Raw genomic sequence first — 23,999 nt, forward strand, 5'->3', positions numbered from 1 at the left:
CCAGGACAGTTCAACACAGACTGGGAGAAGCTGAAGCAATATGTGTTGAAGAAATGGGAGGTGGGAGGAGAACTGTGGCAGTTTGAGAACTATTGAAACATGACAAAATGTAGAGGGGGGTGACTTTACCGGAGGGTAGAGAGAGAAATGAAAATGTCTAAGCAGTTATCTTGTTAGATTGTTATATATAGAAAAATATATAGAATATGGATAGAAAATAACTAACTATAAGGACCGACTAATTAATACTGTTTCTGGTATAAACGTGTAACATGTTAAACTGAATAAGTCTACCTGAAGAAACATATGGATCAAATTGATTGATAACTTTTGATGATAGTTATATAGATGTATAATTAAAGAAAGAGGAAATTAATAATATAATTAAATATAACTAAAGTAGAATGAAGACAAGATATGTAGAAAAAGTAATATACAGAATATAAGTTAAATTGGTTGACTTATATGAACGCATGGATTATATGGTTTATATGGTATATGGTTTATAGAAATATTTGAAACCAGGAAATTCTGAAATTATGGAAAAAGGGACAAATTGTTTGTCTAATACGGAAGAAGGGACTTAAAGATAGGGTATAGAGTGTTAAAAATAGTTAAAGAATTATTGCGTAGATTAAAGGGAAAGTATATGTTTGTTAGATAGATGAATTTAAAATGAGTAAGGGAAAAGGGACAAAGGGTTGGAAAACTGTTGGAAGTCTACAAAAGAGGGGGGAAAGGGAGGGGGTTAGATATTGGGAAACGGGAATTGATTGTAATATGAAATCAAATGATTCTAATTCCAATAAAAAAATTTATATAAAAAAAAAAGATTTAACTATTTACACCTTCTTTTAAATGCCTCTGTTTTAACTGGACCCCCCCCCCCCCCCAGAGGTCCCTTCCAATCCTATGATTCTATGATTTGTGCCTGCTGGAATGGAGCCAACCATTCTCCAAGTAACCTTTCTCCAGCCTGAGAAGCCTTCCTCCAACTTAAGTGGATCTTCCTTCAAAAGGTGCCTTAGATTGGAATGAATAAATAAACAACCTTTGTTTTGTGGAGTGGTAATTGGACAAACCATAATACCTACTCAAACATGATCTGTGCTAACAGAAAGAGCTCAGAAAGTTCAGAGTGGAAACATCATCCACAAGGGCTGCCTGGAAGCTGTTTCTTTGTGGTTCTGTTACATGTGGCCGCAGCCATTTGGTTATGCATATTTATGCAGATTTTCACTACTCAATGTCAAATCTGAATGAGGTGCTATAGACTGGGGGGGGGGAAGCACTTTATCAGCCCCCCCTAGGGATGCCAGGCTGCTGACTGGCAGACCCAGGAGGTTTAGGCGCTGGGCAATGGGTGGAGATGAAGTTTCGCAACACATGATATAAAATCCATCCTAAAACCTGGAGCTGATGTAAATGCATTGGAAAACAATGTAGCCATCCCCCCAAACTTCGTAGTACTTACCTCCTGTCCCAGCAGGGAGCAAGGGTGGAAGGCCTGCCCGTCAGCAGGACTCCTCCTGCCATAAGCAGGCAAATACTAAGCCTAGGCTCACACATGTACACATATATTGCAACAAAATGGGAGAGCATCAAAACGTTGGTCCCACACAGCTGAGCATGTATGCTTGAATGAACATACTTTCATCCTAAACTGTCTCACCTTTGGTTGAGACTAGACATGGGCACGAATGGGAAAAAAAACCCAAACACCCTGTTTGTCGTTCGGTGCCATCCACAAACAATGAACAACAAACATGGATGAACATGGACTGTTCCCGGACATGTTCGTTGTTCATGGGGGCCAGAACCCTCCCACCCAACCCCCCCACTTAGCCCCCCTCCCCTCAAACCCACTTACCTGGCCCTTTAAATATCCCTTTAAACTATCAGCTGGCAGGCGGCGGGGGGATTCCCCCCACTGCCTGCCAGCTGATAGTTTAAAGGTCCCTTTCCTGCCACGTGCAAGGAGCAGAGCCCTTTAAGCATCCCACAAACTGATCTTCCCAATGTCCAATACCCACCAAATTTGCATAGGACATAGTACTCACTGTCCTCTGAAGACCCCCCAAGTTTCAGAGAGATTGCACCCCGGGAAAGGCATGATCCACGGGTCTTCCCATTGGCTGTCATTTTCTCTTCACAGTGGCAAAAACGGGACTCTCTGCTGGAAGTACTTTGAAGGGTTAAAGCTGGAAGGAAAGCCAGAAGGAGTTCAGACAGAGTTCAGTCCCTCCCTCCCTCCGGTTGCCAAGGGGATTGATTGCAGCAGGCGCCAGATTGTGTGGCTTGCCGAACAGCTGCCAAAGGCAACAAACAAGGCTTTTAACCTGTTCATTGAGGATGGGGCCTCAAGAACAGTTTGCTCGCAAACAGCAGATTGGGCTGTTCGTGGGTTTTTCTGTTCGTAATGCTGTTTGTGCCCATGTCTAGTTGTGATGTTAAAATGGAGGAAAGAAGAAGAATGTGAGGCATTTTGGGTCCCATTGGAGAGAAAGGACAGGTTTAAATGAAACAAACAAATAAATAAATGCTTGAATTGTTGTAATGTGTACAAGCAGCCTCTAGGGGGCAGCTTCCTGCTTTGTGTGTTTTTCAGTCTTGGCCCTTCAGGGCTCCTGTAGCAAATTAGTGGATGCTGAGGCTGGACTGAGAGGCTGACGAGAAATGCAGGCTGAGCCCGAGCTGAATAAAAACCTGTTATTTGTATATAAAGCTGGCTTGTCATGGTGTTTAAGATACACCATATGGTGACGAGGCTAAACTGAGGCCTCATATTGGCAAACAACCAGCCTCAGAATGGGGTGTTTCTCTGTTCTTTAGTTGACATTGTAAGCGATTCCCCAAGATAGGAGAAAATGGCTACCTCTTTTCGAACAGTGTCACAATTTGATCTTTGGCAACAAACTTGGGTAGAATACTGTGAAATTATCACACATTTTTCCACTGCAAATAATGTAACAAATGATGATAAAAAGAAAGCAATTCTGCTCAACAGTATGGTGTATTCCACTTATAGTTTAATGAGAAATCTGTCACTACCTGAAAAACCCAGTGGTAAAACTTTTGGAGAGTTAGTACATTTGTTGAAGAATCACTTTAATCTTGCTCCTAGTGAGATTGTGGAGCATTTTAAATTTAATTCATGATCCAGAAAGTCTGCGGAGTCCATAACGAAGTTTGTGGCTAAACTGAGGAAGCTATCTCCAAAGTGCCACATTGATACGGATATTAAGGGATTGGTTAGTTTGTAGAGTAAATGATGAGGAAATCCAAAAGTGACTACTGAAGCTGTCAAAGAACCAGAAAAGAGAAAGAACGGTCAAGACAGCTGTTATCATCATACTGGATTCCACGCCTCCACAGCTTGTAGATTTAAAAATGCACAGCATTACAATTGTGGTCTCATTGGCCACATTAAAAGAGTCTGCAGAGCTATGACACAAAATAATACGAAACATCAACCCTTAACTCATAGGATGCATGCAGTAGAAGATGAAAGTCCTGTAAGTGTGGCTGAGGATATAGCCTATACCATTTACAATCTGACTGGGACAAAAATTCCTAAGGTGGACCCTATTTGTATTACATTGGATGTAAACAACAAAAAGGTATCCTTTGAACTGGACACAGGTTGCAGTGTGACTCATGAGTCAAACCTCATTTGAGGCGTTATGATAGGAGGAGAAGGCACCCTTATTGCAGCCTAGTACAAATGAGAATATATACAGGAGAAACACTTAAGTTACTAGGTCACCGTGTCCTATAAAGGTAATGTAAAAATGTTACCACTGGTAGTTGTTTCTGGCAGTGGCTCCAACTTACTAGGAAGGGAATGGTTAGCTAATTTGGGTTTAAACTTTGATGAACAGTTTCAGGTTTTCAAGATGGAAAAGGAATTTTTCTATATATATATATCCCATATTAGCCAAAGTCAGGGAATTGATTTTGTGGGAATGGCCACATATTTTGAAGGACAAAGAACTTGTATTATTCTGTCAATATCAATGTGAATTGAGTTTCTATGATGGATGTGTATTGTGGGGTGCCCGTGTAATAATTCCAAAATTGGGATGGGAGATCATGTTACAAAATATGCACCAGGCTTGCCTTGGAATCACAAAAATGAAAAGTTTAGCTAGAAGTTACCTGTGGTGGCTGGGAATGAACCAAGAAACTCAGCATATGGTAGAAGCATCTGCATTGTGCCAAGAAAATCATAAAATGCCTACTGTGGCTCTTCTACATCCTTGAGAGTGGCCAGAACAACCCTGGAGATGATTACATATGGACTATGCTGGTCCAACTCATGGTAAGATGTTCCTTGTATTGGTGGATGTACATTTTAAATGGGTGGAGATTTGTCCTATGTCTATGTCAACTAGCGAAGCTATCATTGAGAAATTGATGTGTTTCAGTATACATGGACTGCTTGAAACGCTTGTGACACATTATGCACATTCTTTTATTAGTCAACAATTCAAAAGATTTATGGAACAAAACAGCATGCAGCATGTTATGTCTGCACCATATCACCCAGAATCAAATGGACTAACAGAACGTACAGTGCAGTTCTTTAAGGAAAGTTTTTCCAGAATACCATATGAAGTCTCAATATGAAGCTTACTCAATCTTTGTTCAATTATAGGATTACGCCACATTCTACTACAAATCAATCTCCAGCTGAAATGTTGATAGGACAGAAATTGAGGTCCAGGTTTAATTTGTTGCACCCATACCCAATAGGATGTATGCATCACAAACAACAACAACAGAAATGACACCATGACAGGCAAGCAAGGGGACTTTTTTTCTGATAGATGCAGTTTATGTTAAAAACTTTGGCTTGTGTCCATTGTGGATACCTGCTACAGTACAAACAGTGAAAGGCTCAGTGTCCTATTCTGTCACTTTACAGGATGGACAGAGTGTGCAAAAACATATGGATCAATTGAGGAGGTGAGTTTTCTTGTCCTCAATTGTTCCTAACATTGCTTCCAAGCAGCAAGCCACGGGCCCAAACCATCTGGTGTCTCTTTTGGACTTAGGAGGTTCAACTATACATCTCTCTGGGAGCCCGGTAACTGACACTGAGAATCTGGACAAAACTGTGTCTCCTGTTGTGCAGAACAAGGAGGAGTCTGATCATTCTGTGTCTCCCACAATTGCAGATCCACTGGGAACTTCATCACCTGTTCAGATGGCAATGTGACCTATACGTCAGAGTTGCTCCTACATATTTAAAGGGTTATGTTGTATAAAGTTCTTCATGTTCTTCATAGTATTGTCGTTAGTGTATTCTGGTTTGGAAGTTCAGTAAAAACTTATCAGGGGCGGGGGTGAGATGTAATGTGTACAATGTGTAATGTGTACACCTTGGTGGCTGCTGAGGCTTGAATGAGGGGCTGACTAAAATGCAGGCTAAACCAGGGTGAGAGTTGAATAAAAACATGTCTATTGTATGAGGCAAAATTTTCTACTTCCATCTTGCCTTCCCTGCTACTGGCTTCTCTCCATTTCATGTCCACTTTCTGCTTCCCCCCTCCATATCAGCACCTCCGACATGCCATGTCTGCCTGTCATGGCACAGAAAGGGGTTAGGGAAACCCCTGAGTTCCCACAACTGCTTGTTTGAGTGGTGAAGAAGAATTGGGGGAGGGGAGAGGCATAGTGCCAATGATGCAACAACACTACTGGCACAAACATGGAAGTGGAATCAGCTTTAGGATTCCACTAAAACTATGGTGTTGTGCCAGCTCAATGTCATCACTTTGAAAATCTTGCCAGAAGTGATATTGTAACTAGAGATGGGCACGAACAGCAATATGAACAAAAAAAAGCCACAAACAGCCCAATCTGCTGTTTGAGAACAAGCTGTTTGTGAGGCCCCATTCTAAACGAACAGGTGGTCATTGCAAGCCTCGTTCATTGCTGTTCGTCAAGCCAGACAGTCTGGCACCTGCAATCAATTCCCTTGGCAACTTAGGCAGGGATTGTCTGAACTCTGTCTGAACTCCTGCTGTTGCCCTGGAAACCCCAATCTAAGCCCAATTTAGCTTGATAGGCAGGTCTTCCTTTCAAGTGTGGAGCTCGAAATTTTTTACAAGGGAGCAAAGACCAGGGGGAAGGGGGGCTCCCAGCTCTGGCTTTGCAGACAGTGGAGAGGGAGAGACAGCTGCTGTTGGCATTTTGATAGAGTGCATTGGAACTTCAATTTTCTTTATGTGTGGTGCAATAGGGATCTACCCCTTCAGGTTCCAGGGCTGCTGCCAGGCTCTGGGCCAAGCTATCATTTATTATTGGTACCTTTCCTGTTGCCTGCTCAGGTAGGGTTTCTGGGAGTGGTGCGGTAGGGATCTACCCCTTCAAGTTCCGGGGCTGCTGCCAGGCTCTGGGACCAAGCTATTATTTATTATTGGTGCCTGTTCAGGTCAGGTTTCTGGGAATGGTGCAGTAGGGATCTTGACCAAACTTGGATGATGGCTGGAGGAGAGCCTGCTGGCCCCCACAAATATCCAACCACAAACATGTTCATGAACAGGTCATGATCATAAGTGCTTGTGAGTCCCTGTTCGTGGATGGCAACGAACAACGAACATCATGTTCATTTTTTTTCTGTTTGTGCCCATCTCTAATTGTAACATCCCTGTAATATATGCCCCTTCCCCTTTTCTCATTCCTAAACCTCCTAACAGTTGCAGATACCCAACTGGCAACTTAATAGGGGACAGAAGTCAAGTGGGAGAAAGGAACCTGGAGCCATTTTTCCCTCCTGCTACATTTTTTCACAGCTACATTTTTCAATGCCATTTTGAATTGCTATAACTACCTAAAATGCCATCTAAACTCTGGCAGGACTTTTTATGTGATATTTTCATTTGTCCTGGTGTCATTATTAACTTGCCAGTGGATTTCCCCAAATTAGGTCTTCTTTTCCCAAGGAGTAAGATTTTACTGAGGTTTTCTTCAGATTTACAGAACTATATAACATAGCTGTGGCTGGCCTCCATTGTATAGAGTCCCTAACATGGCACCTGTGGGCACCCGGCACCCACCAACACCTCTCTTGGCACCAGGGCTTTTTTCAGCTGAAACACGGTGGAATGGAGTTCCGGAACCTCTTGAAAATGGTAACGTCTGGTGGCCCTGCCCCCTGATCTCCAGACAGAGGGCAATCTAAACTCCCCTCTGTCTGGAGATCAGGGGGCGCAGCCACCAGCCATGTGACCATTTTCTCTGAGGGCTACCCACTGAGTTCCACCACCTCTTTTCCCAGAAAAAAAGCCCTGCTTGGCACCCACCAAGTTTTATTAAAAACTGGATGGGATGAAGTGTGTCTTTTGCCCATGAAGGCTTCTGATCTGATTGGTTATGCAGATGATGATGATGATAAATTATTTTGGTAGCAGCTGCCATCACAGCACAAAAATATTCACTGCATAGCTGAAAGTAAGTTCTGTGTAAGCAAGAAAATACTTTTAAACAGTATGTTCATTTTAAAAGGCATCCCAGTAAACAGAACTTCTGCCAGGGATGTTAAAGAATTACAATTAGAGTTACACATAACATCACTCTTTGACATTTTGTGGATGCCTCTACCTCCTGTGTCAGCTGTTTTGAGCTGGGCTCTACCTCCTGAGGCAATAGGGTTGCCAGCCCCTTACTGGAAGAAGAGGATCTCCCGCCCCCAGCTGCTACCACCCCACTACTCACCTGGCTGGTGCGGGGTGTGTGTGTGTGGAGAGGCAGCCAGAACATGCAGTGAAATTATTTGTGAGCACTCCACAGGACTTCTGATGATATCCTTTCTGGTTCAAACCAGAAGTGATGGGGTCTCAGTGGGGCAAATTCTTTAGGAATCATCCCCAAAATACTGCAAATGCTATATTCCTAAATAATTGGCCCCACTGAGACTACAGTGCTTCCAGTTTGAACTGGAAGTGACATCAATGGAAAATCAACAGAGTGCACAACGCACACACATACATGCAAGGAGCACCAGCACCCTTCCTGCCCATCCAGCACACTCATGAGGGACCTGACAACCCTGTGTGGCAGCCATTTTGCAGTTGCACCCATCACCCTGTGACAATATTCCAAAAGTTCTTGGAAGCTCAAAAAGGTAGGATACAGTGGTAAGACAGTGGTCAGTCCTTGTTTATTCGATATATTGTAATTTAATATAATGTAATGCATATTACTGGTCCTCTAGCCCAGGCTAGCCTAGATGGTCCAGGCTAGCCTGATCTTGTCAGATCTCAGAAATTAAATCAGGGTTGTCCTGGGCTAGTGCTTGGATGGGATACCATCAAGGCAATCCAGGGTTGCTTCACAGGGGTAGGCAGTAGCAAACCACCTCTGTTTTTCTCTTGCCTTGAAAACCCTATGTGGTCACCATAAGTCCAATGCAACTTGATGACACTCTACAAACACACAATATATGCAGTATGTAAATACTTTTGTGGCATCTTAGCTAGTTTATCAATGTTGAAATAAACTGTTATGTCTGTTCCCTGGTCCACAATTATAATTCCCTTTTATATATCTGTTGTAGTGGAAAATAGGGTTACAGGGTCTCAAACTTTGATCCTAAGGTAGCAGGTTGCAATTTCAGAGTCTCTAACTATCTACCCTATATACTCAATGGCTTCTCTTAGGATCGTACCTGCTTGTGGTAACTACTGCACATGTAAATAGGAGATGGGAAGCAGTAAATTGGCACTAAACAGCTGAACTACATTTTGTTTTCTGTATAGTTTTTATCATTTAAAAAAGACGTGAACAATGAACAACCTTTTCTAAACAACAGTTGTGAGTGGACTACATACAGGCACAGTTTCCATATGGTACAATTTTCAGTGTGCGTAGAAATGCGATCATTAATACTGTTGTTCAATATGGCATCACCAGACCCCAGCCCAGGACAGAGTCTCAGGGTTTGGCATGCTGAGGATTTGGCAACTCTATAGATAAATCATGTCTTCCCCTCTTCATTATTGTCAAACTTGGTATGCATGTACTTTTTGAGATACTCCTTGCTACTTATAGTGGAAACCTAAGTCCATACTGCATGAAGATTTTAATTTAAAGATATACTTTTCTCCCCAATAAAGACTCAAAGCAACTGATGTCAGCCCCCCCCCCACTCCATTTTATATTCACAACAACCCTGCGAGATATGCTAGGTTGAGAAAGAGTGACTGGCCCACTCAGTGAACTTGCATGGCAAAGTGGTGATTTGAACCTGGGTTTCCCAGATCCTACTCTACATGCTAGTTCTTTACATGCTAGCTCTCCACTGATATTTTTAGGATCATTCTTCTGAATATTGTATAGCAGGGACAGCAGACATAACCTAAGATTCATTGGTGCCTGAACAGGAATGTATCTACAAAACCATCCTGGGCTAAACCTAGGCTCATGCCTAGGTTTATAGGAAGCATTACTCCAGCGTTTCTTTTCAGTTTAGCTCCTCCTGTATCTTTTAATTTATTATATTTATAGGTGACTGGCTGAAAACACTGATTCAAAGTACTGCTGCAAAACAACTGTAAAACTACTAGAATTCAGCAGGGCTGGTAGGATGCATTTCGCCCTAAAGCATTATTACTGATGAAAAAAAGCAGTAAGATGTAACAATGGATTGGTTTCATTTTCTCATTTCTGAAGAGAATCGTTTTCTGGGATATGAGTACTGATGATTGAGAATAGAGTGATCAGAAATATGCCAGTTGTTTATAGTCTTGACAGGACCTGCCTGGACCAGATGCATTTTTGTGCAGCTGTTTTATCAGAGGGCATACAAACTTCCATCATATAATTTAATCCTCATGAATCCTCAAAAAAAATCCTGGGAATGGTAATTTGGTGAGGGTTCTAAAATATTCACTTAAGGTTCTCTTCTCTTTACCACAATCCGCAGTTTCTAGCATCCTCATGGAAAATGACTAGTAGATCTGTTTAAGTCCACACACAGCCATGCTCCAGCCAAGACAAGACAAGCTTAAAGGCTGCATAACCAAAATGAATATTGAGCAGAACCATGTAATTGACATTTTTACTCTAGTGACTAATGCCACTAAATTAAAATCCTGTTCTTGACTGAATTAGGATTGATTACTATTGGCTGATTAGGGATTACAAAACATTTTTTCCAGTAGCAAAAAACAAAAAAAATCCTATGTAATCATGAAATCTTAAAGCCATGGAAAATTGCTAAGATCTATAATGCCGGTAGTGTCATCAGAACAAAACTGTTTTTTTTATCATGTGTGGTAGATTTGAAATAAAGCTGTTTCTTTTTGGAATACGATGACGTTTACTGTTTTAGAAATATTACAAATTCCACTTTCCTCTGAACTCAAGATTTTTTGAACTATTCATTTATATATGTGAAACTTTTCTTACCCGCCTTTCTCCCAAAGTAACTCAGTAATAAATAAACAATATGCAATATTAAAACTGACAGATTAAAACAAAATCTAAAAACAGAGTAAATGAGACATAAACCATTAACCCCTCCTTAGGGAATTGCAAAGGTCTTTTAAATAATTATGTTTTATAATGGCACCAGAATGTTAAGCACGTGGGGCAATTTCAAACTTCCTTAGGAAAGCCAATTCTGTAAACCCAGCAGTGCAACTGAGAAAGCTCTGGCTGGCCCATGTGGATGGAGTCTAGATTTCCACCTGAATCAGGTCTTGATTAGAAGAATTTCCATAGGAGAGTATACAGGGAGATGCAGGCTAGATGCACCTTAGATATGAAGGCCATGTAAGACTTTACAGGTAATAATCATCACTTTGGATAAACCCAGAAACAACTATAGAGCCAATTTTTAATACTGGTGTAATATGCATGTTCCTGACAATGTATATTGTCATATATGCATGTATTGTCATATATGCCTCTGGCACATCTGCCATGAATGTATTGGGGTTCTGCCTATGGCCTCTGAGAGTGTGGGAAGTTCTTTATTGCTATAATGCCAGCAGGTTATCTTGTAAAAGTTTACTTTCTCTTTCTTACTCGGCAGAGTCAGTGAATGAATGAATGAATTTATTTGAGGTCAGAGACCATAACAATGACAATACATCCTTATCAGTCAATAAAATAATTAAATCCAGCGTAAAAATGTCTTTGATTGCTGGCTGAAGCTGGCTCATAGTGTACTCTCCATGGGAACTACAGATACGTTCTTCCTTTCTCACTGCCTGTTCTAAAACAATGTCTCCCCGCCTCCCACTCGGTTAACAGTCCTGGTCTCAAAGGCAGGAATATTCCCTATAACTAACCTGGCTTGCCCCACTTATGTCACTTCTGCCAATTTCACTGTCTCTGCAACCTGTACTGAATGGATCTCTAATAAAGTTACTTCAACTGGAACACCTGTGTGTTAACTGTGGCGAACTTGGGGACCTAACTGCTAGGGACTGACAATGCTAACAAGCAAGCTTCAGCATTTTGTACCAGCATTTTGTGCCTTAAAGAGAGCCAGTGAGGTGTAGCAGTTAGTGTGTTAAAGTAGAATCTGGGAGATCCAGGTTCAAATGTGCACACAATATGGAAGCTGATGGACTGTTACACGCTTTCATGGTTATTGTGTGGTTAAAACGTAGGAGGGAGGAATGTTGTAAATCACTTCAAGTTCCCATTAGAGACAGGGCCGGATCGAGGGGGGCAGGAGGGGTAGTCTTCCCCCGGCGCCACCAGGGAGGGGGCCCCAGGAGCACCTGCCAGCTGCCAGAGGGCGCAGGCTGCAGTGCGGGCAGCCTCATAGCCCCCCGCGCTGCCTTTCGCCTGCCCCGCAGGACAGGGGGTGGCCGGCTTGCCACACACACCCTGTCCTGCAGGGCAGGCAAAAGACAGTGTGGGGGGCTGCGGGGCCACCCGCACCATTTGCCTGCTCCACAGGACAGGGGGTGGCCGGCCGCCCCCTGTCCTGCGGGGCAGGCGAACAGCACGGGTGGCCGCGCTGCCTTTTGCCTGTCCTGCAGGGCAGGGAGTGCGCGGCAAGCTGGCCGCCCCCTGTCCTGCGGGGCAGGCAAAAGCAGCGTGGGGGGCTGCAAGGCCGCCCACGCTATTCGCCTGCGGGGAGGCGAATGGCGCGGGCGGCTTCCCAGCCCCGCACGCTGCCCTGGGCGTAGGCAACCCTATATCCGGCGCTGATTAGAGAGAAAAGTGGGATAGAAATGAAGAATAGTCCAACCTTAGGATTGCTGAGGCATGGATCAACATAGTCCAATTGGTGGAATCCAAGTAGGGGAGACAATTGCCATATTAAATTCTATTGAACATTTAGTTTTAGAGATCATTATAAGATTTTGATTTATATATAAATGTCATAGCAAGACTAGTATTTGCTAAACACTGGAAATCCTAGATAAATGTGGTTAAAAAAGATATGGAATTTATTATTGTTAAACTGACTGCAATTAAGAGTTAATCTGAGACATAAGCTTTTAGTGGAAACCTGGTATCTAGTTCTGATGAAATGAAAATGGAATTGTTTGCTGAATTCATAGTTGACATTCTAAATTAATGTGCTTGTATTAACAATAAATTAGATTGTTTATATTTGTCTTAAAGGAAGTTTTTTTGTTTCCTTATTTATTGCACAATTGTACTATTGTATGTTTTTCATATTCATAATAATCAGAGGGGGTTTTCAAAAGACATTTTAAGAGACATTTTCTTCTTTTGCTGTTTTTTTTTTCTTAGTGAATCCCAGTGTGAGCCAACCTTGCCCAGGAGGATGTGCAACATGTTCTGAATACAATGGATGTGTGACATGTAAACCCCGATTCTTTTTTTTTCTGGAGAGGATTGGCATAAGACAGACTGGAGTGTGTCTTACTTCCTGTCCCAGTGGCTATTATGGAAAACGATTCCCTGAACCAAATGCATGTACAAGTAAGTTGAAGCTGAAAATTGAAACTACCCTGGTTATGCTAAAAATCTTGAACTTTTGAATTTACACAAACTATGAAGGTTATTGGGATTTCTTCAGCTGTTTAGAGCAGATGCTGGTGCTTATTTGAGCCTCATTTTATGGTAGATTTCAAGACATGTTACATCTGTGCAAAGTATATAATGTTATATATCTATGATATACTCAACACAATGACAGATCGAGAATGATAGATTGTCTTATATGTAACAAAGTCTAGGCAATCAGGGTCAGATCTAGGGTTGTCTCTGCCCAGTGCAACACTTGACTGGCCCTCTGCATGTGCGCTCAGTGCACGTGCTCATAGCGCTGCGTGATGACATCACCTCCATGAAATCATCACGCAGGACGGGAGGCGTGCCGCCTGCGTGGCAAGCCGGCCACCCCAGCGCCCAGTGCGCTGTGGAGCTGGTGGGGGCATGCGCCAGGGCAGCTGGCTTGCCGTGTGGGTGGCTGAGCACAGGGCTGGGAGGTCCTGAGTGCGCAGCAAGCCAGCCATCTCATCGGCGGGGCAGGCAAAGGCCTCCCAACCCTGCGCTCAGCCTCCTGTGCAGCAAGCCACAGCGTGCTCCAGGCGGCTGGCAGCCATGCCCAGTGCCCCCTCTTTAGCGGCGCTGGGGGCAGGCTACCCTCTGCCCCCCCTTGATCCAGCCCTGTAGGCAATCCACATTCATAGAAATGACTAGGGCTTTTTTTGGTGGTGATACTCACCGGTACTCAGTACTGGCATCTTTTAAGGGGACTCTCACAAGTCCTGAAGGGGAATTGGTGGACATGGGCACAACCTGATATCTGTGTACTGGCTAGGGTTGCCAGGTCCAACTCATAAATACCTGGAGATTTTGGGGGTGGTGCTTAGCAAGAATGTGATATAGTTTGTGATATCATGTCTTGTGATATCACTTCCAGGTCATTGCCAAACCTCACCCCTCCTATGATGTCACTTTCAGGACACCACACCAAACCCCCACCTCTTCCTGTGATGTCACTTCTGGGGCACTCCCCCCCAACCCACCCATTCCTGTTATCACTTCCTGCTTTTAAATCCCCCCTTTAATATACTTCTCACTAGGGGTCCCAGGTGCCCGCCAGTGGTGAGAAATCTCCCGGCAATTTATCTGCTTGCCCGTCTATTGCTGGTGACTGGTGGGAGGTTTTGGGCCACCCATGGAGATCGCCTGTCATCAGCAGGCACTCAAGGAACATGAACAGCTCATGCACTCCTGGGGAGAGCAATGATGTCACTTCCTGAAGTGAAACCATCACGCTGGCTGCTGGTGTGCTCCTGTGTTTTGTTGGGGGCAATTTTGGCCCCAGATGGGCCAGACTTAGCCTCACACAAAGCACAGGAACGTGCCCAATGCCAGCATCATGCCGTCACTTCCCAAAAGTGATGTCATCATGCAAGATGGGATTCATTAGTGCTCCTTTGTGTCTGCCAACTAAGAGGGAAGACATAAGAGATCAAATCTTTGCATATGTCACCCTCACACAGAATCCTAACAAACAGCTGTAGTTACTATGATGTAATAGAATAGCCTAAGCATCAATCATAACAACTACCTGCTTCAAATTTTTCCTCAGAAATGAACTTACTTGAAAGCCTTAGACAAGTCAACCTGTCAGGTTCAGCACACTTGTATGATTTTTTTTTTGGATGTCACCAATGTCAAAGCTGTCAAGATATATAAAAAGCTGTTCAATATTTATTTGCTCATTAGCTTCTCATAATTTCTGCCTCCTATGTTTGTGTGTCAGTGGTGTGTGTGTTCCATAAAACAGACAGATCTATAAACTGGACTTCACGAAATCTTCAACAGGAAGAATGGTGTCCAGACTGAATTCAGTGTTTTGCTTTTATCCTAGAAATCCATCCTTTTTTCCCTTCTACACCAAGAAAACTGATCAGGGCTTGGCCAATCAACAGCTATGGACTGATCATAATTAATACAGGATACAGCAACTGAGCAAGCCTGCTAAGTGGATTTTCCCTATATCTTTTTGCAAAAAAATCCTCTTTGAAAGCAGAACAGAAAGCTATTGAGGGATGACATGGCCCTGGATAGACAATTCTTTATTACCCTCGCTAGAAAAGCAGAACTCCAACCCTCCCCCCAGCCATGAGCATTTACCATTTTGAACACTTCCAGCTTTGTTAAAAGCAGATCTTAGCATAGAGAGATCATCATAACAGTGGTGTCTGTAGGGGGACATGGAGGTGGCTATGCAGAGGAGAAAAGTGGGCAGGTACAGAGCACTGGCATTGGTTTTAGTGCTGGTATTGGACTACTATTGTATGCTTTATCAACGTAAAAAGTACTTCAAATTACATTCACCCAAACAGCCAAAGGAACCAAGGGGAGTACTTGTTTCTAAAATGAGAGGTTCTGGAATTGTGTGGAAGCCTGTCAGCTGTGCTGGAAGGCAGTCCTGCCCCTTAGTGGTGGCTGTGGGGATGAATGGCACACTCAGGGAAAGGTACTCAGCACGTGCTCAAAGGTACTTACTTTGGTTATACAATATGACAAGGGCTGTCACTCCCTTAAATGTTTGTTAATTTATCAATCAGATTATGCATGGCAAGGGCCACCTCTGCTGAGAGATTCCCTCTTCTCTCTTGCACGCAGGTGGGAATAGCTTTTCTGATATGATGCTGTTAACATATGCATATATCACTGAAGGTATGTGTGTGCTTTTTTCCTGAATAATCCCTGCACTATACATGTTATAAAGTAATAAATAAGCTTCCAGCTCTGGTGGTTAGTAAAAGTTTGGATGTGTGTATATGTTACTGAGAATGTGTACAGGTGCTGTGCTCTGATAAGGTCATTATATAATAGAAATTTACATGTTCAGAAATGAGTCTCTGCCATCATACAGTACTTAACATTTCCAAGGTGCCATCCAAGTGAAACCTTCAAGCTCAGCTTCTGATGCAGTTCTATGCCTTTCCACTTACAAATTAGTAATATGCCAATTGCAGTTATGAGATCTGGTATGAGCACTATTGGGAGGGAAGGTGGCATGGTATAGCCAGACCTCAATAGATCTCAGAAGTTAAGCAGGATCAGTACTTGGAGGGAGACCACCAAGGAAGACTTAGTGGAGGAAGGAAATGGTAAATCAACTGTGTCCCTTGCCTGCCTTAGATGCTCCCTTGCTGGAGCCACTATAAATCAGAGATATTAACTCTCCCTCATCCAATTTCTCTAATATCAAGCCTGATGAAGAGTTCTGTAGAAATTAAAATGTCCATGTTGTGTTGTTAGCTCGATGGATGTTAATAAAATATTCTACATAGATTTGGTTTTGGTTTTGGATATACTAGGAACAGTAACCATTCCTCAAAAGTAGCTGCAGGGGTGTGGGGCGTCAAAAGCGACCAAAAGCGACCATGCCGGATGCTTGAAGATTGGGATCCTGACTGACTCCCTCCTGATCACCATAAATACACCTGTGGCTATTCTTTCCCCACTCTAAAGATGAGCAAGACAGGGGCAAGCAAAAATAAGTCTGCTGAACCCGTTCTCCCATCTGTGAAGACCTTCTTTCTGACCGAGGAGCCAGCATGGCAAAGAATGGCCACTGCTAGCAAAGAGGAGACAACTACAGAGGATATCCATGTACTATACTTAGAAATTAAAAACAAAATCGATCAGCTGGAATATAAAATTGCCAGCAGAATTGAAAATCTTTTAAAGCCCATGTCTGAGCAACTGAGAGAAATCAAAGATATGCTACTCCAAGTAATTCAGACTGCAGACACAGTGTTAGAACTAAGCTTGACCCTCCAAGACGAAAGGTAGCCTACAGTCTAATGAGAAATGGTTAAAAAACCAAAATTATCGACCTGGAAAACAAATTAAAAAATAGCAACCACAAATTTAGGGGTTTTGTAGAGTCAGAGGATGACAGACCAGATCTGGCAGCCTTCTGTGCAGGGTGGTTAGCTCAAGAACTGCATTTGGAAGATGGAGTAGCACCAATTATAGAAGCAGCTTATAGATTGGGTCCACCCCACAATTCAACAGAGACATAATAATTAAATTTCTTAATAGCCGTACTAAGGACAAAATCTTCTAAGAAGCCAGAAAGAGAGGTTTTTTCATTTATCAAGGCAAAAAGATCCAGATCTTTCAAGACCTATCTAACGAAACTCTCCTACAAAGAAAGGCGTTTAAGCTGATTACATCCAAACTAAACAGCGCAAATATCAGACATAGATGGATTGCTTCAACAAAACTCCAAACAGTTTACCAAGGAAAAATACTTCAAGCAGCTGATCTTGATTCTGGCTCACATCTCCTCCAAGAACTGAATTTGGAACTTCAGAATGAAAACACCAAGGCAGCTACTGGAGAAAAGTCTCAGAATATCTCTACCCCAACAAAATGGTGCAGAATTCCTGTAAAACTACCCTCCTGAAAAGAAAACGAATACTAGAGTGCTCTCCAAAATTCAGGGGGGGGGGAGGAGAAACTACGCTGTCTCAATCTGCACCTATAATCAACCTCTCCTGACTCTTCTTACCTTCTCTCTCCTTTCTGTCTCCTTTTTCTTTCTTTGCCTTTTTCAGTCACCTTGACTAAAACATATTAATGGGGGGAGGGGCGGCTGCTGCAGAGAGCCTGGTTTTTGTTTAAGTTCCTAACCTAAGTAGGGTCCTTCAGACCAAGGGAAAAAAATTAACTACCCATTTTCCATGGAGTGTTTTGATTCGTGTTTTTGGAGTTGTTACTCCTTTTGTAAAGGAGCTAGTTTTGATGTTGTTTTTAGTTTTTGAGTTTGGGGGGTAGGAGGGAAATTTTATGGGTAATGGTAATGGTTCTATAGTCATGATTGAAGTACATGGTACCAGAGATGCTGGAAATTATAAAAGCAAGGTGGCTTTTTTGACTACCAGCTTATCACAAAGATACTATGGTGGATTATGACCACTATGATGGAAAATAGTGGCCTATTTATGATAGCAGTTAAATCTTATCTGTATAGCATTTTATATATAGCTGTTGGTTATGTCTGACAAGATTAAAATTATTACTCAAAATTGTAGGGGATTAATCAATCCCATTAAGCTCAAACACATCACAGCAGCTTTGGTTGAACAAAATGTAGATATACTGTTCTTGCAGGAAACTCATTAAAGGAAAAAGATGCCTCAAGTATCGAAATCCAACAGGTTTCACACCAACTTTCAAGCCCCTGGCATGTCTAAAGTCAGAGGCTTAGCAATCTTATTTCCCAGGAAAATTAGATTCCAATATATAGATTCTAAGGCTGATCCTAGAGGGCGATATATTTTTGTAAAGGTATCCTTGAAGAAACCAAGATAACTTTGGCCTCTATTTACGCACCAAATGACAGGCAATTAGAATTTCTTCATGATACTATGTCTAACCTGTGTATGTTTGCAGATGGTGAGATATTGGTTGGAGGGGATCTCAACTACATAGCTGACTTAAATCTAGACAGATCACATCCAAAAAACTAAAACAAAGTCCAGCTCTCAAAATTCAACCTTCTATTTAACAAATTTCTTCTCAAAGATGTCTGGCATTCCCAACATATGTCAGAGAGAGATTTCTCCTATTTTTCTCCTGACATAATATCCATACCAGGATTGACTATATCCTAGCATCACAAAAACGATACCATAATATAGTCTCCTCTACTATAGGGAGCAAGATATGGTCATACCATGCAGGGGTAGAGAGTCAATTGTTACTTGCTGAGAAAACAAAACACAACTCACAGTGGACACTCAATAAATCTCTTTCATTGGAATAAACAATTTTCACAGAAATTGAATTGGAACTAGAGAACTATTTTAAAAATAATTTAGTAGGTGAAGTCTCTCAAGCTACAATTTGGGATACTATGAAAGCCATAGTAAGGGGCAAATTCATTTCAGTAGCATCATTCTATAAGAAAGGAAGGAAGGAAGGAAGGAAGGAAGAACAGTTAGAACTAATTTCAAAAATTCAAGATTTAGAATATAAACAAAAAGTATTGTAGTGCCAAAATTTATAAACAATTGACATTGGAAAGGAAAAAACTGGAACCGCTAGAAACATATTCCATTCAAAAAAACTTGTTCTTCCTAAAACAAAGATATTGGCACAATAAGTCCAGAGCTTTACACTTATTAGCGTGGAAAGTTAAAGAGAAAATTTCATCAAATCAAATTAATATGATCAAAAAAGGGGATGGAACCCTCACTTTTAAATCCAAAAAAATATTGGATACATTTCATGATTTTTTTCTTAATTTATATAGATAAAAAAAGCCATCAGACAGTGCAGTTAACGAATTTCTATCCTCCCTCAAATCTTTTAAAAAATAACACCAATACATATAGAGTTCATGGACCAACCCATATCCAATCAAGAAATCATGGATGTCATTAAGAAGCTTAAACACAATAAAACTCCTGGCAGGGATGGGTTTCCAGTTTTATAAGAAATTTGCTCACATATTGGTAGAACCACTTAAAATGACCTGTAACATAGTCCTAACACAAGGTATCTTTCCTCAGTCCTGGTATGAAGCCTCCATTATTGTAATCCCTAAAAAAGGAAAAGATTTAACCTTACCAACATCCTATTGACCCATATCTTTGTTAAATCAAGACGCAAAAACGTCACAATCCCGTGGTTCCAATACCTTCAACTCAAACATTTGTTTGAGAGCCCCCGGCTTAAAAATGTACTTAAACGCAACTTGACAAATTTTGAAATCCTGTTAAAAAACTCCCAACTACACCAAAAGGGCTTGATATCAAGAATTTATGAGATCTTAAACTCAAAGGAGGGGCATCTTCCTTTGAAATATCAAACCAAATGGAATAAGGACTGCAATATTTCTTTGTCTGATGCTCAATGGGACACAATATGGACAGGGAAAGCTTTACAGTCTAAAGCAGTTAAAGTTCTGTCTTTCAAATTAAAGGCAAGATGGTATATGACACCCCTCCAATTACACCGCATTAACTCTGATGTTTACTCATTTTGCTGGAGACATTGTGGATTGGTCGGAGATTATCTTCATTCATGGTGAAGCTGTCCCCAAATTCAGTCCTTTTGGGACTTAATTATAGTAGACATCCAAAAAATAACAGGATATATAGTCCCTAAGCACCCCGAAGTGACCCTCTTATGTCTCTGGGAGGATGCCATGATTCCGAACATAAGAAAAAAATTGACCTTTACTATGCTTTTTGCTGCAAAAATCCATTTCCAATGGATTACATTGGTAATGGAGATTTTGAATGCAGGGACTCATGACTCTATAATTAACTGGCCGGAAGAAGAATAGTGTCGAAACGAGCAAAGACGAATTATAACGGCCAGATAAGCTCGTAGCCAGGTTTTTGGAAACGCCAATTGCCCGTGAATTAGGTTGGAGCTCTCCCTGTCATAAGGGAACGAACGGTGTTAGTTTACCCTACTGGGGCCAGACGGATAGCAAGTTCTTGGACACGCCAGCTGACCGCTAGCCTTTTGGAGGTTCCTTGCCTCCTAGGGTATGAGTGGCATCAACTTACCCATTTGGGTTGAACTGCAAACAGACTGCAAACGAACTGCTAATGCATTATGCTCCGGGGCTTTCCTGATTAAATGTACACTTGTTGTAATGATATTTGTATTTATGTATTGGGTCCTATTGATGTATTGATATTTTGTAAGGGACTTGTGCAGTGATATATACATTATCTCGTTTATGCATATCAGTTAAGTGAAGGTATTATAGATTTTGAAATTGTGGTTCAGTATAGGAACCTTTTCCTTGTTTCCTCTTCCTTCAGCAGTTGCTCTCCTATTGTTGGAGCATTTTCTTGGAAACAAGAGAAGCTTCCATCTGTACCAACTTGGAATAAAAAAAATTATAGGACATTTTCATCATGGATAAAATTTCCGATTGTCTCCACTCAATTGAAAACTCACAGTACCAAACAACCTTTTTGGAGCGATGATTGTCTTTCATAAATTATACATGCAGTACAAAGCAATCACACACTCCTGACCCTTTTGTTTATTGCTTTGTTGGCTTAACTTGAAAGGTCACACTATGTATAATAATGATAATGTCAGCCTTCAATCTCTGTAATAAATTACTTCTTCCATGATGTTTATCTCCTTTGTATTGTAAATAGTATAATGTTTGTTATTCTGTAATGTTTGAAAAAATAACAAAAATTAAAAAATTAAAAAGCTACAGAAAAATAATTTGAACAGTCTTGTGAGCAAAGTGATTGCCTCAATTTTACTTTGAGGGAATGGAAAGGAAATCCACCTTCAGAAACTGTTCAGTAGCCTTAATGATGGTCAGTTATTTTTAAATTCATTCTGTAATGTAACACGTACACTGTGTTAAAGTTCTTGCTTGCTATGTTCTGAAGTATTTGGTTTTGAAACCTCAGCTGTTTCTACACGGCTTACCTTTTGCCAGAACACAGCGTGTTCTTGCACACAATTGCGCAATAACAGCGTGTTCTTGTGCAAAATCGCGTGATAACAGCATCTTCCTGGCGTGATTTCGCGCATGAAGACTCTGTGTTCCGGCAAAAGGTAAGCCGTGTGGAAACGGCCCTCTATTTCCATGCCAACCTCCTGATGTGTCGTGTTTTAGCACATTACGCTCTGAAGTTTTTCAAACTGTGTGTGTGTGTTTGGGGGGGGGAGATATCTATTCAAAATTGTTTGAGATGCTCCTAAGAGATTTTGAAACAAAGGGTGCTCAGTGCCTCCTTCAGACCTCAACACTCAAGGCAGCTGCTGGCATGGCCTCCATGGATGCATCAGCCCTGCCTAGAGCATTCCCCTAGCGGCTGCCATTCCCCCCCCCCCACTACCAAATGCATCAGAAGCGGCTGGAGGGGGCTCAAGCTTAGGATTCCCCCACCCCCACTGGGAGACTGGCAACCCTAGTACTGGCTCCTTCCTTCCTTCCTTCCTTCCAAAAAGAACACATACAAATGTATAAGCATCAGGGCTTCAACAACAGCTGGAAATAACTCCTGTAACATTTAAGATAATAACCGAGAAGGAAACCTTTCATAAAGTGACTGTTATTAATAAATATTTTTAATGTCTATGAATGTACATTAAAAAATAATTCATCACATATCTTTCTTCACAAAGCTTCTTCCCTCTAATCAGTAATTTGAATGCTGTTCTTTTGTCTGATTGCACTTCCCCCAATCTTCAGGTCAGCTGTCTGCCTTTTTTGAAAAAGTTTTGAAGTTTAAAGTACAGAATGAACATTTATTCACTGTTGCTTCATTGTCTTACAAAAATGCAAAGTTAGTTTAAAAGAAATGCAAAACTACTTCAAGGATAGATGGATGGGGCGGGGGTAGGTTTGTTTTGTCATAAACTGCGGCTAGTCAGCACTGTACACAGCTGGCTTCGGCTTCAAGCTGCCAGAACTTATTTTCCTTGAGCTCTGCCCTTGATAGGGCACTGTATATCAATGCACAAAATGATTAATGTACTTCTGCAGCAGTCCAGCACATGTAAATTTATTTACACTGATCCAACAGTGTAGATTTTTGCATGTTTAAGCTTTATAGGAAAAGCACAGATATTTACAATAGTAGTCCATTCCCAATACCAAAGCTGTTGTTTCTTCCACAGATCTTTGTGGGAAGAAAAGGAAGCATATGTATTAAATGAATAAGTTTGTTGTGTCTGAGTTTGCAATTAGTGGGCCAGATTGTATTTTACTGTAGGACAGATTTAGTTCTGGCACTTTCACATACCTACTGTCTACCAACCATGTTGTACATATAATCTCACATTAGTTTGACTTGGTCATATATACATATTAAGCAGCATGGCTGATAGCAAGAAGTAATCACTCTTTTCTCGTTTTTCAGAATGTAAAGCTGACTGTGAGGCCTGCTTTAACAATAATTTCTGCACAAAGTGTAAAAATGGGTTTTACTTACATCTTGGAAAGTGCCTTGAAAACTGCCCAGAATGGTTGGAACCCAACAATTACACAATGGAGTGCAATGATATTGGTAAGTAAACTAACAGCCTTAAGATGGTTGTTGTGGATTTTCCAGGCTGTATAGCCATGGTCTTGGCATTGTAGTTCCTGACGTTTCGCCAGCAGCTGTGGCTGGCATCTTCAGAGGTGTAGCACCAAAAGACAGAGACCTCTCAGTGTCACAGTGTGGAAAAGATGTTGGCAGGTCATTTGTATCTACTCAGGAGGGTTGGGGTTGGGCTGAGTCATCCTGTAAGAGTTTCCCAGGATGTGGAATGCTAATGGCAGGAGGCTTCACTGTATCCTGAGGAGGTTCTTTTGCATATGGATTGGTGCTTGATGTGCTAATCTTCTCTGCAGGGCTATTGTCGGGTATAGAGTGTTTTGTTAGCCTGGTGTTCTTAAGGCTGAATAACAGCCTTAAGAATTATACCCAAGTGGCCCTTTTGAATTTCTTTTGGCTATTGATACATAAATACAGTTGGGAGTTTAAAATCAACAAAGACAGGCATGCTCAGAATAAAAATAAAAAAGCGGTTTGTTGGGTGGAGCCTTGACCAGTGACTCCCTATGGAGAAGATGAAACACTGTTAAACAGCACATTGAAATACACTATTGAAAATTATATTATGTTTTCTAGTTGTATTCGGAGTACAGGAGTTGGAGGGAACCACAGCAGTTCTCTTAGACAGAGACCTCTTTGAAACAAACAACCTGTTTATGTTTTCAAGTCAAGAGAAGAATTTCAAGTAGAGAAGTGATTTAAGTGAAATATACAAGGAATGTACTAAGGACTTCTTATGAATGAACTGTTGTTACACGATCTATTGATACATTGCGTTTTCTGAGCTGAATATCTATTGTATGCATTTTCATGAATGGATGTATTTAACTCTATTTATTGTATTTATTGAATAGATTTAATTGTATTTATTACTTGCACTGTGCACTTTGTACACTTTATGCACTTAATAATAGAAATTCATTTTTCAAAGATTGCATAAGCTTCTATTTGTGCGGAAGATCTTGTTTGTTGAATGTAGAGTCC

General features: G+C 41.4%; 1 protein-coding gene across 1 annotated transcript in view; it reads left to right on the forward strand.

Annotated features, from left to right (window-relative positions):
• The window catches only part of RSPO3 (R-spondin 3), a 98,710-nt gene that overhangs the window by 29,659 nt on the left and 45,052 nt on the right, over nt 1-23,999 (forward strand). Inside the window, exons 2-3 of the mRNA XM_054983242.1 lie at nt 12,730-12,921; nt 22,836-22,982. Of these exons, the coding sequence (XP_054839217.1) occupies nt 12,730-12,921; nt 22,836-22,982 (339 nt within the window). The remainder of the gene's footprint in view (nt 1-12,729; nt 12,922-22,835; nt 22,983-23,999) is intronic.

The sequence above is a fragment of the Eublepharis macularius genome, chromosome 1 (assembly GCF_028583425.1).
Source record: "Eublepharis macularius isolate TG4126 chromosome 1, MPM_Emac_v1.0, whole genome shotgun sequence".
In the NCBI taxonomy this organism is placed as follows: Eukaryota; Metazoa; Chordata; class Lepidosauria; order Squamata; family Eublepharidae; genus Eublepharis; species Eublepharis macularius.